The sequence below is a fragment of the Ochotona curzoniae genome, unplaced genomic scaffold, assembly GCF_017591425.1.
Source record: "Ochotona curzoniae isolate NIBS_2020 unplaced genomic scaffold, NIBS_Ocur_1.0 contig_1014, whole genome shotgun sequence".
Lineage (NCBI taxonomy): Eukaryota > Metazoa > Chordata > Mammalia > Lagomorpha > Ochotonidae > Ochotona > Ochotona curzoniae.
In genome coordinates, this window is record NW_024464920.1 from 2,477,295 (window position 1) to 2,493,519 (window position 16,225).

The window sequence follows — 16,225 nt, forward strand, 5'->3', positions numbered from 1 at the left end:
CATCCATGTGGGAGACCTGAAGAGCTGGCTCCTGGCTTCAGATTGGCACAGCACCAGCCACTGAGGTCACTTGGAGAGTGAATCATCAGATGGAAGATCTTTCTCTTTGTCTCTCCTCCTCTCTCTCTCTCTATATATATATCTGACTTTGCAATAAAAAATAAATAAATTATAAACAAATAATAATAAAGTCCTTGCCTTGCATGTGCTGGGATCTCATATGGGTGCCTGTTCTAATCCTAGCAGCTCCATTTCTCATCCAGCTCCCTCCTTGTGGCATGGGAAAGCAGTCAAGGACAGGCTAGAGTCCTGGAACCCTACACCCACATGGGAGACCCAGAGGAGGCTCCTGGCTCCTGGTTTCAGATCAGCTCAGCTTCAGCTGCTGTGGTCACTGGGGGAGTGAATCATCAGATGGAAGATCTTCCTCTCTGTCTTTCCTCCTCTCTGTGCATCTCACTTTCCAATAAAAATAATTCTTAAAGAAAAAGTTTCTGGCTTTTGGCTTTAGCCTGGCCCAGCCCTGACCTTTGTGGCCATTTGGAGAGTGACCCAGTGAATACAAGGCTTCTCTCTCTTTTAAAAAATTTTTTTTCTCTTTTTGCTGTCACTATCATGGAGTGTCATCACCCAGTTGTCTGAATTTGAAAAATTAAAAGAAAAAAAAATAAAGCAAGTGCTTGTGGGAGTTTAGGACACAGTTCATCTTGTTAGTTTCTTCTTTAATTTCATCAAACACCGTCAGAGGAAGGATACTCAAACACGTTTGCTACATTCATTGAACAAGATGGTATTTGTTGAGGATGTATTACACACCTATCATACAAAGTTCCTGCTCTAAAAGGACTTACTCCCTTGGTGGAGACAGATAATAAACAAAGAAATCTACAAGCATATGTCAGGGAGTGATCACTTCTACTTAAAAATAAATGCAATGGTTAGACGCTGCAGCAAAACAGGTTAAGCCGCTGCTTGGGACACCTACATCCCACACAGAGTACCAGTTTGAGTCCTAGCTGCTCCATTTCTGATCTGGTTTCCTGCTGATGCATCCCAGGAGGCAGTGGATGTGGAGCAGGAATTGGTCTCCTGCCACCCACGGAGGAGACTGAGGGTTTTCTGAGCTCCTGGCTTTGGCTGGGCCATTTGTAGCTAGAGTGAACCAGTGACTGAATCAATCAATCTCTCCTCTCTCCCTCTGTCGCCTGTCTCTCTCCTTTTCAAATAAACAAACAAGAACTGGAGGAGGAGGAGGAGGCTGGGGTTGTGGCATAACAGCTGAAGTCACCACCTGACACTGACATTCTTTATAGGTGCAGGTTCGAGTCCCAGTTGCCACATTTCCAATCCTGGGAAAGCAGTTTAGTATGGGTCAAGTGCTTGGGCCCCTGCGCCCACATGGAAGACATGGGGGAAGCTCCAGGACCCTGGCTTCAGTCTAGCCCAGCTCTGGCTGTTGCAGCCATTTACAAAGTAAGCCAGCAGTGAATCTCTCTCTCTCTCTCTCTCTCTCTCTCTCACACACACACACACACACACACACACACACACTAGAATATCCATCTGGGAAAGAACCCCCAGGCAGAGGCAGCAGACTCCGACACAGGGCGGATGCACACTGATCAACATGCATTTGCTTGCGAACATACTGACTCCTTCTTTTCTTACATTAAAACAACAGATTTTAGACAGTAATCTCAAATTGAAAAATCCTTGAGGCCACTCCAAAATTGGTCAGTTAGGTGAGGAACTCCTGAGCCTTGCTGAATGGATAAATACTTCTGGGCGCCCACGCTGCTGTGGGGACGGTACCCTGGGGAAGCTCAGAGTACAGGGCATCCACCACAGCAAGCATCAATACTGATGGGGTGGGGGGGCTCTTGGTGACTCTGCCAAACTGGGTGTGGAGCACTTTCCTCAAAGCGTTTCCTTAACTCTGTCCTTCTACCCTAATTGCTGTGGACGTGCTAGGCGGCACTTAGCAGCTCCTGAGTTCTGAGGGTGGTTCCTGCCAACACTGGGTAAAGGTCTCCTTCTGCGAGCCAAGCACTGACACAAAGCAAAAATGCCTCTGATCTCTAGCGTTGGAAAAGATTATGTGGCCTGGAAGAAAGCAAGGCAGGGGGTGGGGCACAGTCGTGGAGGGCGCAGTGGGAGAAGTTGAGAAGCGAGAGGCCTGCCCTCCCTATTGCTCAGGGGCAGCTTTTCTGAACCTGGGGCCTCTGACCAGCCGCCACCGGCGGGACTCTTCACCCAGTGAGGGCTTTCCCTGCACTGCTGACTTGTGATGCACTCAACGTGAATTCTTTCCTGACTCCTTTAGTTCTAAACTGATCTATTTTGTTGTTGTTATATAAATCCTTTGCTTTTACAGTGGAACTTCCAGATGTTTGTAAATAATGCATTTTGTAGTTCGGTGTCTATTTTAATTCTCTATTGCAAGCAGATACTCATAACGCCTTTTTGACAATGAGTTCTGCAGTTGCTAAAATCAAAGACTTCTTGCCTTTTTTTGGCCCACTGCTCCTCAGGAGATGCTAAACTCAAGTCTTCACTCACAGTTCAGTTACATGGGTTGTAGTTTCACGGTTCATCAACAGCTTCTGGGTAACTCTGCGTTTCAATTTCTTAACGTTCTAGTCAAAGATATCAACAGACTAGTGGGTAGAAAAGAAAAAATAAACAAAAAGGACCCAACGCAATGTTTCAATTGGCTAATCCTCCCCCTTGCAAGTGCCAGGATCCCATTTAGGCAGCTGCTCCACTTTCCACTTAGCTCCTTGCATATGACCTGGGAAAGCAGTCGAGGACAGCCCAAAGCCTTGGGACCCTGCACTCACATGGGAGACCTGGAGGGAGTTCCTGGTTCCTGGCTTCATATTGGCTCAGTTCAAACTGTTGTGGTAATTTGGAAAATCAACCAGTGGATGGAAGACCTTTCTGTCTTTCCTTCTCTTTGTAAATCTGCCTTTCCAATAAAAATAAATACAACTTTTTTTTTTTATAAATTGAGGACCTGGCATAGAGGATAAAGTCCTTGCCTTCCATGCACTGGGATCCCACATGGGCACCAGTTCGTGTCTTAGCAGCCCCTCTTCCCATCTAGCTCCCTGCTGGTGGTGTAGGAAAGCAGTTGAGGACAGCCCAAAGTCTTGGGAACCTGCACCTACATGGGAGATCCTGGAAGAGGCTCCTGGCTCCAGGCTCCTGGCTCTGGATCAGCCCAGCTCTAGCCACTGTGGCCACTAGAAGAGAGAGGACAGTGGACAGAGGATCTTCCTCCTCCTCTCTGCATCTGACTTTCCAATAAAAATAAATATATCTTTTTTAAAAATTGAAAGAAACAAAAAAGACACAGATGAGCTCAAAGAGGAAAGTGGGTCTTACCAAGTCAGTACCTCCTCTCTCCCAGGGGCCTGTTGTCCCACAATGAGTGGGAGGATCCTCAGGTGGCCGGGGTGAGGCGGAAGGACCACTCTTGGGTCCCAGTGTTTGCACAGACTCCGCCTACTGACTCCTTGACCTCATCTTTGTCTCTTGCTTCTGCTTTACAGGTCTCCACAGAGCTACCAAGCCCAGGGCCTGACGGATGTTCGGATTCTCCTCTAAGAGAGGAACTGGGGGGGTGGGGAGGGGGAATGGCGGGGCGGGGCGGTGGGGGGGGAGGTAAGGTGCCCAGGATGCCAAGGATGGTCAAGAATCACCTGCTGAGCCCGGAAGCTTCAAAGACAGAGACAAAGCGAAACCCTGGCAAGTCAGACCTAAAGCTGTCAACACTAAACCACGGGCAGGTATTTGGTCTTGCGGTTAGCCTGGTGGTTAAGATGTCGGCAGAGACGTTTGTGAACACTGGAGCTCCTGGGTTCAATACTGGCCTTTGCTCCTGACTCCAGCTCCCTGCTCAGACGCTTGGAAGGCAGCAGGAACTGCTCACCTGACTGGGTTCCCCTGTCCCCATGCGGGAAATCAGGACTGGGTTCCTGGCTCTGGCCTTGGCCCCAGCCAGAAGCTGCTGTGGGTTTCTGGGTTGTAAACTGACAGACTTGACTCTGTGTGTGTGTGTGTTTCAAGTAAATACGGACAACCTCAAAATTATCTGAAATAGCATACAATATGTTTGTAACTTTACAGTAGTATTTCTTGGGGTCGGCACTCTGGCACAGCAGCTAAGCCCGCGTCTGCAGTATGAGCATCTCGGATCCAGCTCCCTGCTAGCGTACCTGGGAGAGCGGCAGAAGACAGCCTGAGTGCTGGGTCCCTGCTACCCATGCAGGAGACGCGGCTGGGGCTACCTGCCCCTGGCTTCGCCCTGGGCCACTCAGAGCTGTTGCGGACATTGTGGCAATGACGCAGTGAATGGGAAGTCTCTGTCTCTTTATCTCTCTGCTTCTCACCATTTCAAATTAAAGAATGCTTATTACTATTTTAGTGAATTCACTTTTTTAGGAAAATGTACAAATCAGTATATAGCCAATGTTGTTAAAACTGACCATAACAAATATTAAGAATTGTTATATAATGACACCTTAACAAGATCAACATACAATTTAGAGGTCAGTACAGATGCTTGTTGAGTTGAGCAGGAATTGAACAGCCCCACTTGTAACATGGTACCCCACACTGCAGAGCCAGCTCGAGTCCCAGCCACCCACTTGTGAAATGGGTACCCCACACTGCAGTCAGCTCCAATTTCAGCTGTCCCATTTCTGATCCAGCTCCCTGCTAATGCACCTGGGAAAGCAGTGGAAGATGGCACAGTGCTTGGGCCCCTGCCATCCGTGTGTGAGACCAAGATGGAGCTTCTAGCTCCCGGCTTCAGCCTGGCTTGCAACAATTTGAGGAGTAAAGCAAATGGAAGGTTGATATCTCTCTCTCTCTCTCTCTTTCTCTCTCTCTCTCTCTCTCTTTTACTCTACCTTCCAAATAAGTAAGAAATTCTTAGAAAGAAATAAGGGAATAGAATTGTAGCACAGTGCTTTAAGCATTCACTTGCAAAGTCGCTGGCCTGTATCAGAGATCGTTTCGAGTCCCACTATTCTGCGTCCATCAAGCTCTCTGCTGCTTTATCTGGGAAAACAGAAGACGCTCCAAGTATTTCCACCCACAGGGAAGAGCCAAATGGTCAAACAGACAAATGGATAAAAAGTGCAGACAATTCCCAGGAGAAATACATTATGAGCACTGAAAGGGAGAGGGAATGAATCTACTCCACACTCTAGGAGTCAGGAAAATGCAAATTAAATTGGCAGGCAGATTCACTTCACATCTATTAGACTAGGTATAAGGTAAAGGTTTGGTCATTTTAATACTGGTAAGGGCAAACACACTCTCAAAGCTGACACAGCCACATGGCACTGTCTGCCTGAGCCGGAAATGCATCAGTATTTATGTTTTGTCATGTTTCTTTAGATATTTTATTTATTTAGTTACTTAGTTAGTTTTATTTATTTATTAGATTATAGAGCAACAGGGAGAGACAAAAAGGGAGAGATCTTCCTCCTGCTGGCTCACTCCCCAAATGGCTGCAGCAGACACGGTGGGACAAATTAAAAGCCCGGAGCCAGGACTTCTTCCAGGTCTCCCACATGGCTGGCAGCAACCCAAGTGCTTGGGCCATCTTCCACTGCCTTCCCAGCTGCCACGTTAGCAGGGAGCTGGACTGGAAGTGGGACAACTAGGACTCAAATTAGAGCCAAGAAGGGATGCTGGCAGCTTAATCCACTATGCCACAGACTTGCCCCAAAATATCCATTCTTTGCTCTAGAAAGTCTACTTCCAGATACACGAGGGGGGCCTGCAAAAAGTTCATGGAAAAAAGAATATTATGAAAAGAATTATCTTTAAAAACAAATAGTTGAAGGTAATAAAGCATGGAGTAATAATCTGCTAAAAAGAGGGACATGCCTTCCCCGCCACTGCCATGCCTCCCTCTCTCTGCACACGTTGCTCGCTGCTCCTAGAAAGCCTTGTCTGCCTGGACGTGTCAGATAAATCTGCAATTTCCTGCACAAGCTCGCCAAACCTACCTTCACCTGGAAACCCGGTCACCACTATCGGCACTAATGGCTTTACTGCCCCTTCTGGAACTCTCCCTGCACTTTGGACGTTGCTGTGAGTTCTTATCGTTCCACAGCACACCTCCTCCTCCTGCACGTCTGTGCGCTCCTCCATCAAACCTGGAGCCTTTCAAGGGAGAGGTCTGCCTCAGCTTCACCTTTACCTTCCCCACGTCTCAGAGGGGGAACAGAGGCAGAGGCAATGGCCAAGGCTGACGGCAAGTCTCGGGCAACACGGGGGCTGGGAACTCTCAGGATCGTTCCCAATGACTGAATCACAAACCTGGGATGACTTAAAGATGCTATCCCAGACATAATAACAGCCTTACCATATCCTTAATCTCCTGTCTCGGGGCCGGATTGTGGCATAGCACGTTAAGCCAAGGGTTGCAACACAGGCAGATCCCATCAGAGAGAAAGCTGCCAAGCTGATGATACAGCTCCCTGCTCATACACCTGGCAAAGTAGGAGAGGCTGACCCAAGGGTCTGCGCCTGTCACCCACATGAGAGAGCAGGACAGAGCTCTGGGCTCCTGGAGTCAGCCTGATCCGGCCCCGATAACTGGCCATGTAGGGGTGTGATCAGAGGATAGAAGATGCCTGCCTCTGGAGCTGGAGCTGTAATGCAGCGTGGAAAACCACCACCCGCAGCGCCAGCATCCCATATGGCAGTCAGTTCACGTCCCAGCTGCTCCACTTCCAGGTCACTAACACAAGGCCTTGGGCCCCCACCTGGAAGAAGCTCCTGACTCCTGGCTTCAGTTTGACAAATCTTAAAAAAAAAAAAAAAGTAAGTTCCCATTTGTAATTCATCCTAGATGTCACTCCAGACTAAGTTTTACAAACCATCACTTGGGATCAAATCACTCCCTTGAGCAATGCATCGTGATTCTAAGTTTCAAGTCAAATCCAAATCCCTCAGCCCGGGAGGCCCCCACACATCCATGGCCCGCAAGACAAGGGAATGTTTCTTTTCCCAAGAAGAAAAATGTTTTTAGAACAGCTACTAATTTAGTGAAATTTCAAATCTACCTTTTATTAAAAATTGGAAGGTAAATTTTTAGAGAGAAAAGGAGAGACAGAAAGAAGGATCTTCCATCTGTTGGTTCACTTCCACAATGACCACAATGGCTGAAGCTGAGGCAAGCTGAAGCCAGGAGTCAGGAGTTCTTCTGGGTCTCCCACATGGGTGCAGAGACCCAAGGACCTGAGCCATCCTTTGCTTCCCATCCAGGCCATCAGCAGGGAGCTGGATGGGAAATGGACCAGTTGAGACACAAACTGGCATCCAAACGAAATGCTGGTGCCACAGGGTAGAGGATTATCCTGTTAAGCCATGGCACTAACCCCTCATTTTTTTATATATATATATTTTTCATTTTTTTCCATTCCTCCTGATCTTTTTCAAGATGAATGTCAAACTTTCTTTTTTTTTTCTCTTTTTTTTTATTATATTTTTGACAATCTTTACATAGTTAATTAGGGTAAAAAGGTTCAAGGGCTATAGGAAAGTGGGTCAGACTATTATTTCCATATTGTTTCCTTCATGTATCTGAGGTAAAGGGGGATATTAAGGAAGAAGCCCCACCCAGTTTCCCACCCACCCCAGGCCCCTGATGTGGGCATGCTCTGATGGTCGTGCTCAAGTGGTTTTGATAGTTCAACAGTTATGAATCACTGCCAATCTTGCCACTCCAAGCACGATGAGGTCGTTGAAGAAAAACACTGATTGGGCCCGGCGCGGTGGCGCAGTGGTTAAGGTCCTCGCCTTGCACGCCCAGGATCCCATATGGGCGCCGGTTCTATCCCGGCAGCCCCGCTTCCCTTCCAGCTCCCTGCCTGTGGCCCGGGAAAGCAGTCAAGGACGGCCCAAAGCCTTGGGACCCTGCACCCGCGTGGGAGACCCAGAACAGGCTCCTGGCTTCAGATCGGCATAGCATCGACCATTGTGCTACTTGGGGAGTGAATCATCGGACGGCAGATCTTCCTCTCTGTCTTTCCTCTCTGTATATCTGCCTTTCCAATAAAAAAATAATAAAAATAAATCTTAAAAAAAAAAAAAAAAAGAAAAACACTGATTGACACAGTCCATCATAGTCTCCATTTGCCCAGTATTTTGCTGCCAACATTTAGCTGAGGTGGCTGACCTGTTCTGTCTTCTGTCTTTTCTTGGTTAGGGTTCTGAGTCCAGCATTTTGACTGGGGAGATCTCCAAATAAACTTTGTCTGAGGTGTTTGTTCTCAAACCAGATTCTTGTGTGTACTAGCAAGTACAGGGCCCAGCACAGTCCCTCGCCCCATCAGCTGGTGGTTGCGATCGCTGGGTTGGTTCTGTTTCCAGCCCCAGCTTCCACTGGAACCAATGGGTGTTGCAGTCCAGCCTGGTTCTGCCCAGCACATACTCGGCCCTCGCATAAACAAGTGGGAGCTGCAGCCTAGTTAGAGCGCCCCACAATAACCCCCACCAGGCCCGCCCCCTACCCTGGTTAGTTCCATCTAACCAGCTCCACTATGCAGCCCACACAGATGCTGTTGGGTGTCTGTCTAGCCACCCCAGGCCCCGTCCTAGTTTTCGTGCCCTCCCGTGGGAGTGGTAACCCAAGAGGGAGGAGCGCACTATTTCCCTCCCAGACCACTCCCACTCCTGGATTGTGCACTCTCCAGGTGGTCCTGTGGTTTGGAAAGTCAAACTTTCTTGGCACCAAAATAAACTTGCCTTTTAACTCAAGTTTCCATTTAAGTTTTTTAAAGTTTTATTTATTTATTTTTATTGGAAAATCAGATTTACACAGAAAAGAAGAGATAGAGAGGAAGATCTTCCATCCACTGGTTCACTCACAAAATGGCCACAACAGCTGGAGCTGAGGCAATCAGGAGCCAGGAGCCTCTTCCGGGTCTCCCACATGGGTGCAGGGTCCCAAGGCTTTGGCCGGTCCTGGACTGCTTTCCCAGGCCACAAGCAGGGAGCTGGATGGGAAGCAGAGCAGCAGGGACATGAATTGGCACCCATATGGGATTCTGGCACATGCAAGATGAGGATTTAGCCACTAGGCTAATACCCCAAGCCCCACAATTCACAGTTTGTGCTCTGACTTCACAAACTCGGGAGGGGGCAGAGGTACAGAAATGGAAAAGAAACAGACATCATCATTATTATTTTACTTTATTTTTTGGAAAGGTAACGTGGCAGAAAGAGGGAGCAGGCAGACACAGAGATATCTTACGTATGCTGCTTCACTTCCCAAATGTGCAGTGCTGAGCCATGCTGAAGCCAGGAGCCCAGAACTCCAACCACATCTCCCACATGACTGCAGGGACCCCACAAGACATGGGCCATCTTCCCTGCTTTCTCAGGCGCATCGGCAGGGAGTTGGGTCAGTAGTGGAGCAGCCTGGCAGGAATCAAACCAACTCCCAGACAGGCAGCCTAAGCAGCTCTTAACCCACTGTGCCACAGCCCTGCTCCTGCCACAACAGTTCTTAATATGCGTGAGTTTTGCTATCACTTTGAATTCCGACTGAGTTCCACAGCTTTCCTCTCCAGCAGAGAGAAAAGAGGCTTATTTGTTCCATTAACACAGTTGGCCGTTGTATTCACCCATATTATCATAAAGGATATTACAAAGGATGCGGATGATAACATGCACAGGGTGATACAGGAGGGGAAAAAAGGCGCAGAGCTCCATGCCCTCTCCAGCCACACCACCCTCCAGCAGGTTCCACATACTCAGCTGTCTAGAAGCTCTAACTCTGTCCTTTGTGGGATGCATGGAGGCTTCATGTTACAGGCATGACTGACTAAATGTCACTATTGGTGATCAACTTTCGTTTGCATATTCTTAACCTCTTCAATAAAATATCCTCTTAAGATTTATTTTATCTTGGGGTTGGTGTGGTAACCTAGTGGCTGAAGTACTCGCCTTGTATGCAACGGGATTCCATATGAACGCCGGTTCTAATCCCAGCAGCCTAGCATCCCTGCATCCCACCCAGCTCCCTGCTTGTGGCCTGGAAAGGCAGTCAAGCCAAAGCCTTGGGACCCTGCACCTGCATGAGAGTCCCGGAAGAAGCTCCTAGCTCCTTGCTTCATATTGGCTCAGCTCCAGTTATTGCAGCCACTTGGGGAGTGAATCAGTGGATGAAGATCTTCCTCTCTGTCTTTCCTCCTCTTTGTATATCTGACTTTGCAATAAAAATAAACATTTTTTTTAAAAATTCATTTTATCTTTATCTGAAAAGTAAGGTTACAGAGAGGTAGAGGCAGAGTGCGCAATTATGTCCACCGGCTGCAGCGGCCAGGGCTGGGCGAGGCAGGAGCAGGAGCAGCCGCACCCCGAGCACCGGCACTGTCCCTGCAGTTTTCCAGGCACGTTAACAGGGAGCTGGATCGAGGGGAGCAGCTGAATTTAAAACTGGTGCCCATATGGGATGCCAGCACGGCAGGCAGCACTTAGCCCACTTCACCACATCAGCAGCCTTCCTGTTACTTTGGAAAAAGCTATTATGAGCAATATCTAACATTTGAAAATGTCTAAATTTATGTTAATGCTTTGCCTCCTTTTTGTGGCTTCCATTCAGCAACCTCTATCATTACCTTACAAAACTAGCCAAGACCAGATTATTTCTGGCTGCTTTGGTTATTTCTTCCTCAAATGGTACTTTGATTCAAAACAGGACACAAAATCACCACCATATTAAAAAAAAAAAAGCACATACCATTGACTATATACTAGGAAACTTCATAAGAATACAAAACACAAGGAAATCTATGATATCTTACATTCAGCCACATAAGGTATTAGGCCAGTGCAGTGGCACAGTAGGTAAAGCCAGTAACTATGGTGCCAGCTCCAGTTCTGGCTGTTCCACTTCTGATCCAGCTGCTACTCATATGCCAGGGAAAGCAATAGAAGATAGTCTCAGGCCTTGGGCTCCCTGCATCCACATGGGAGACATGGAACAAGCCCCTGGCTCCCCAGCTAACAGCTGCCTAGGCTGCAAGTGTTACACTGCTTGGAGAGAAGCAGCCCGTAGCTGGTGGGCATTCTGGGCCTGGTTAATGCTGGCACTGTGTTAACCATGTCAGTATGCCCCCGTAGTTGCTTATATGGGAACTCCAGGCCAGGCCATGCCACCCCAGCCCCCAGGCATGCCACCCCACCATGAGGTGCAGCAGATTGCCCAGGAAAGGGGATTTGGAGATGTATGGGCATTGGAGCCCCCAGTGGAGTGCTCTGCAGGTGCAGAATGACGTCTGAGGACCAGGTCACTGCACTTGCAGGTAAACATGAGAGCTGAGACTGGGTAGTTTAGATAGAGGGGAAACCGCAGGGCATGCCTGGATCAGACTCATGCACCTGCCCACATGGGAGCCCTGGGCTGGGCTTCATGGCACTGCCCGCTGCTTCACACAAAAGGTAGGGGCTAGGGTGCCTGCCTGGCAGGGCTAGGCCACAAATCAGAGAAGGGGATGGGCCATGCAGGGCTAGGCTATGGCACTAACCAGCATGTGACAAAACCAGGTTTGGGGGCACATTCTGTAGGGGATATGTATAATACTCACTGGTTTGCATGAGAGCTGGGGTTGGTGAAGGGCAGAGCTAGGCATGATCGTGAAACTAACCAACACTCACAGCTGACCAAGGCTGCAGCACTGGCAAGCACAACCAAGAAATGGGGCCTGGGGCCAGGCTGGGCTGTAGCAGCCACCAGCACACACGCAGGATGGGGACAGACTATACTGCACATGGCCCTTGCACCTGCCAGCATGAGTAAGCTCTAGGTCTGGGAGCAGGCCTGGTAGCAAAACTTGGGGACCCTGCTACTAGACCACAATTACCACTGGTGAGCATAAGCGGGGTCTGGGGGTGAGCCAGGCTGGGCCAGGCCAAGCCTTAGCACCCAGTGGCACATGTGTGAGCCTGGACGGGGTATAGACCACACTGGGCTGGGCAACTTCACCCACTGGCTCAAATGAGAGCTGAGGATTGGAGCAGGATGGGCAGGGCTAGGCCACAGTACCTATCAGCGAGAACTGGGACTGAGGGCAGGCTGCAGATCCATCAAGTGCTAAGACTTTGGACACGCCACGCCAGGTGGGCTCGGAGCACCACTGGCATGTGCAAGATCAGGAGCAGGGGAGCAGACCTGGTAGGGAAACTAAGGGCACACCCTTACTAGACGGCAGTTCCGACGGGTAAGTGTGAGAGCCAGGGCTTGGAGTGGACTGGGCTGCACATGGTGGCAGCACACATGTGGGCAACAAAACCAACAACTTCTCAAAACTATCAAAACCACTCTGGGATCCTGTACCCGCATGGGAGACATGGAGGAGGCGCCTGGCTTCAGATCGGCTTAGTTCCAGCTGTTGCAACCGCTTAGGGAATGAACCAGTAGATGGAAGATCTTTCTCTCTGCCTTTCATTCGCTCTGTAAATCTGCCTTTCCAATAAAAATAAATTTAAATCTTAAAAAAAAAAAGCAAACAAGTAATACCCTTGGAACATTCTTCCCTATGTCGGGGTCCCTAGGATGACATCAAATGACAGGCACTTATCCCCGGGTGCTGGTATGGTTTGGCAGCAAGAAACAGCCCCCTTCCCTTACCGTCCCACTCCAGATACAGAAGAAAAGGAAAAAATTACATATGATTGTCCCACCCTCCTTCTTCCGTGCCTTGACCCGCTCCACCTAGTCAAAGGCCCACACGGGCAAATATCCTCTGCCACTATGTAAACAACATTCAAAACAGAATGCAATAAAATAAATGCATTAAAAAGAAGTTCTTGGGGCCCGGCGCGGTGGCGCAAGTGGTTAAGTCCTCGCCTTGCACGCCCGGGATCCCATATGGGCGCCGGTTCTAATCCCGGCAGCCCCGCTTCCCTTCCAGCTCCCTGCCTGTGGCCTGGGAAAGCAGTTGAGGACGGCCCAAAGCTTTGGGACCCTGCACCCACGTGGGAGACCCAGAAGAGGCTCCTGGCTTCGGATCGGCATAGTATCGGCCCGTTGCGGCTCACTTGGGGAGTGAATCATCGGACGGAAGATCTTCCTCTCTGTCTCTCCTCTCTGTATATCCGCCTTTCCAATGAAAAAAAAAATAATAAAAATAAATCTTAAAAAAAAAAAAAAAAAAAAAAAAGAAGAAGTTCTTGGCTTCTTGTTTCGGAGTAGTCCAGCCCTGGCAGCTGTGACCACCTGGAGAATGAACCAGCGGAAGGAGGAGCTTCCTCTCTCTACTCTGCAACTCTGTGATTCAAATAAATAATTAAATCTTTTTGAAAAATGTATACTTAATGAGCAGCTCCCTGGCGTGCCAGGCGCAGTGCTAGCAAGGCTGGAGACTCAGCGGGCCCAGAATCCGAGCAGGAAATCAGCCATGACATGTACAGTGGCAGAGCCAATTACTCATGATCATGTTAAACACCATGAAGAATAAGCACAGTACCAACAAGATAAGGCAGGTAACAGGGTCTAAGCCTGCAGGGTTAAACATTTCTCACAACAGTGCTATTTTTCCTTTTCTCAAAGCTTCAGGACATTGGTCTTTTTATTTATTTTTTTTAAATTTTTATTTCTTTCAAAGACACAGTGATGGGCCTAGATGATGGTTCAATGGCTAAATCCTCACCTTGCAAGCATCAGGATCCCATATACGTGCTGGTTTGTTCCCAGCTGCTCCACTTCCCATCCAGCTCCCTGCTTGTGGCCTGGAAAAGCAGTCGAGGACGGCCCAAAGCCTTGGGACCCTGCACCCATGTGGGAGATCCCGAAGAAGCTCCTGGCTTCAGATTGGCTCAGACCCAGCCATTTCGGCCACTAGGGGAGTGAACCAGTAAATGAAAGATCTTTCTCTCTTTTCTTCTTTGCAATAAAAATAAATAAATCTTTTTTAAAAAATAAATAGGGCCCGGTGTGGTGGCCTAATGGCTAAAGTCCTCGTCTTGAACACACTGGGATCCCATATGGGCACCTGTTCTAATTCCACCAGATGGAGGCTCTTTGTCTCTCCTTCTCTCTGTAAATCTGTCCAACAACAACAACAAAAAAATAAATCTTTTAAATATGATTTATTTATTTGGAAGACAGAGACACATCTCCCAGCTGCAGATGTCTGTAACAGCCAGAGTTGGTCCAGGCAGGAGCCAGGGGCTCATCCCAGGTAACTGGGCCATCGTCCACAGGCTTCGGGAGCAGCTGGGACTTGAAGTGGCCCTCCAGCATGGCATGTAGGCATCTGCAGCGGCAGCTTGCTTCCTGGCATCGCAGCACCTGCTCCTGCCACAGTCTCCAACAGAACCAGATACCTCTCATCCAGATAGAATTTCTCCACAAAACTGTCCCCTTCCCTCCACAGGAATGTTCTAGAAATATAGAACTGAACTGTGGTTTTGAAAATGGTTATATTTATTTGTTTTCCTCTATTTGACAAGGAGAGAGGGAGGAAGGTCCTGCCAGTGTGTATTCACTCCCAAACGGCCACAACAGTCAGAGCTGGTTGAGGCTGAAGTCACTGGCTCAGGGCCTCCCACGGGACTGACAGGGGCCAAGGGACACAGGTCAGCACCACTTGCTTTCCAGATGGGATCTGAAGCAGACGCAGGACAGGAATTGAGGCACGCTGGCATCCCACATGGTGTCTGTTTTTTGTAAGATTTGTTTATTTGAAAGGCAGAGTTATGGAGAGAGAGGGAGAGCGAGATCTCCCATCCCCTCTTAATGGCCACAGTGGCTGGGGCTGGGGCTGGGCCAGGGCAAAGTGAGGGTCCCCCAGGTCCCTGGGCCATTCTCACCGCCTTCCTAGGCACACAGGCAGAATCTCCATAGGCAAAGAAAAACAACGAGGACTTGAAACGGTGCCCACACATGGGATGCCAACGTCACTGGCAACAGCTTAACCTGCCAGCCAACATTCCTGAGAGGAACAGAGACCACATCTCGCCAGCCCTTGAGATCCACCGTCTCCAGCGCCTTGCCTGCACCCCTGGGTGCGACCGTCCCACACGGCTTCTGCTCCCCCAAGGCAGGAGACTGAAGCAAGCGCTTTCACAACCATCACCTCCTTCGCTCCTCCACATCTCCCTCCTTGACGGGTGCCACTTTACACGTCACACGCCAGGAAGGCAACGGCGGTGCTGAGATTCAGACCACATGGGATGGTCTTTCTAGAACCTTCCATAGACATTAACTACTCCTCCAGATCCAAGAGCACCACTCCAAGGAATCCTTCCCAGCCTCTAGTATGAACTTCTGCACAAAAACGTGGAAAATGGAATTAAAGATAAGTAAGCGCATAGTATTTTGAAACCCACCTACATAAGCAATCTTCAAAAAGTCGACGGAAAACGTGTATGACAAAAGACATGTATGAAACATGTCTCAATTACATGTTTCATGCTCAATTACATACTTTCACAGGTTTTTTTCTTTTTTAAGTCTGTGGTACGCGTCAGCAACGGCACCTAGTGTTGGGACTACTGAAGTGACCAGGGCAAGAGGCATTAACCTTTAGGTCTAGTTCAGAAAAACGGTCCTGCGGGGACATTTTCCTAGCAATAGGGATGCTAAGTGTCTTACAGAAGACACAAGAGTGACACGAGGGAAACCACGCGTCTGGTTTGCGGGCGCTGCTCACGCAAGCGGACACCAAGCCGGGTCTTCGGTCGGCGCTCAGCGACACACCCCTCTCCACCAACCTAAGCCGGGAAACGCCGAAAAAGAAAAAAAGAAAAAGAAAAGCGTACTTTGTCTTTTGAGAGGCCGCTCCCACGGTGCCAATCCGGGATGCCAGACGGACGAAAATGGACAGTTCCAGGACACCGATGCCGCCGCCATGAGAGGACGCCGCGGGGCCTCCCGGCCGCCAGGGGGCGCTGCGGCCCGCGCCCTGCGCACAGCGGGCACCGCTCAGGTGCCGACGCCTCGGGGAAGGCGCTGGAACGCCCTGAGGCCCTCGGGAATCGCGGGGGTCACTGGGCTTCTCAAGGAGAGGGCGTCCTGAACCCTCCACAAACCCCCCACGACTAACAGAAACCCGCGTTCCCTCAGGGAAAGCCCGTTTCCGGCGTCTCTCAACAGGAAGTCCCGCTATGTCCAATCCTGGCCCTTCTTCCGCGCTCGGCGCCCTGGCTGCCAATCAGCGCCAGGAACGGGCGCCGGCGTCGCCAGTGACCT

General features: G+C 49.4%; 1 protein-coding gene across 1 annotated transcript in view; it reads right to left on the minus strand.

Moving 5' to 3' along the window:
• SLC11A2 (solute carrier family 11 member 2) overlaps nt 1-15,954 on the minus strand; it is a 65,768-nt gene extending 49,814 nt beyond the window's left edge. The window contains exon 1 of the mRNA XM_040979069.1: nt 15,796-15,954. Within this exon, the coding sequence (XP_040835003.1) occupies nt 15,796-15,886 (91 nt within the window). The 5' untranslated portion in view covers nt 15,887-15,954. The remainder of the gene's footprint in view (nt 1-15,795) is intronic.
• Nucleotides 15,955-16,225: the final 271 nt, after the last annotated feature.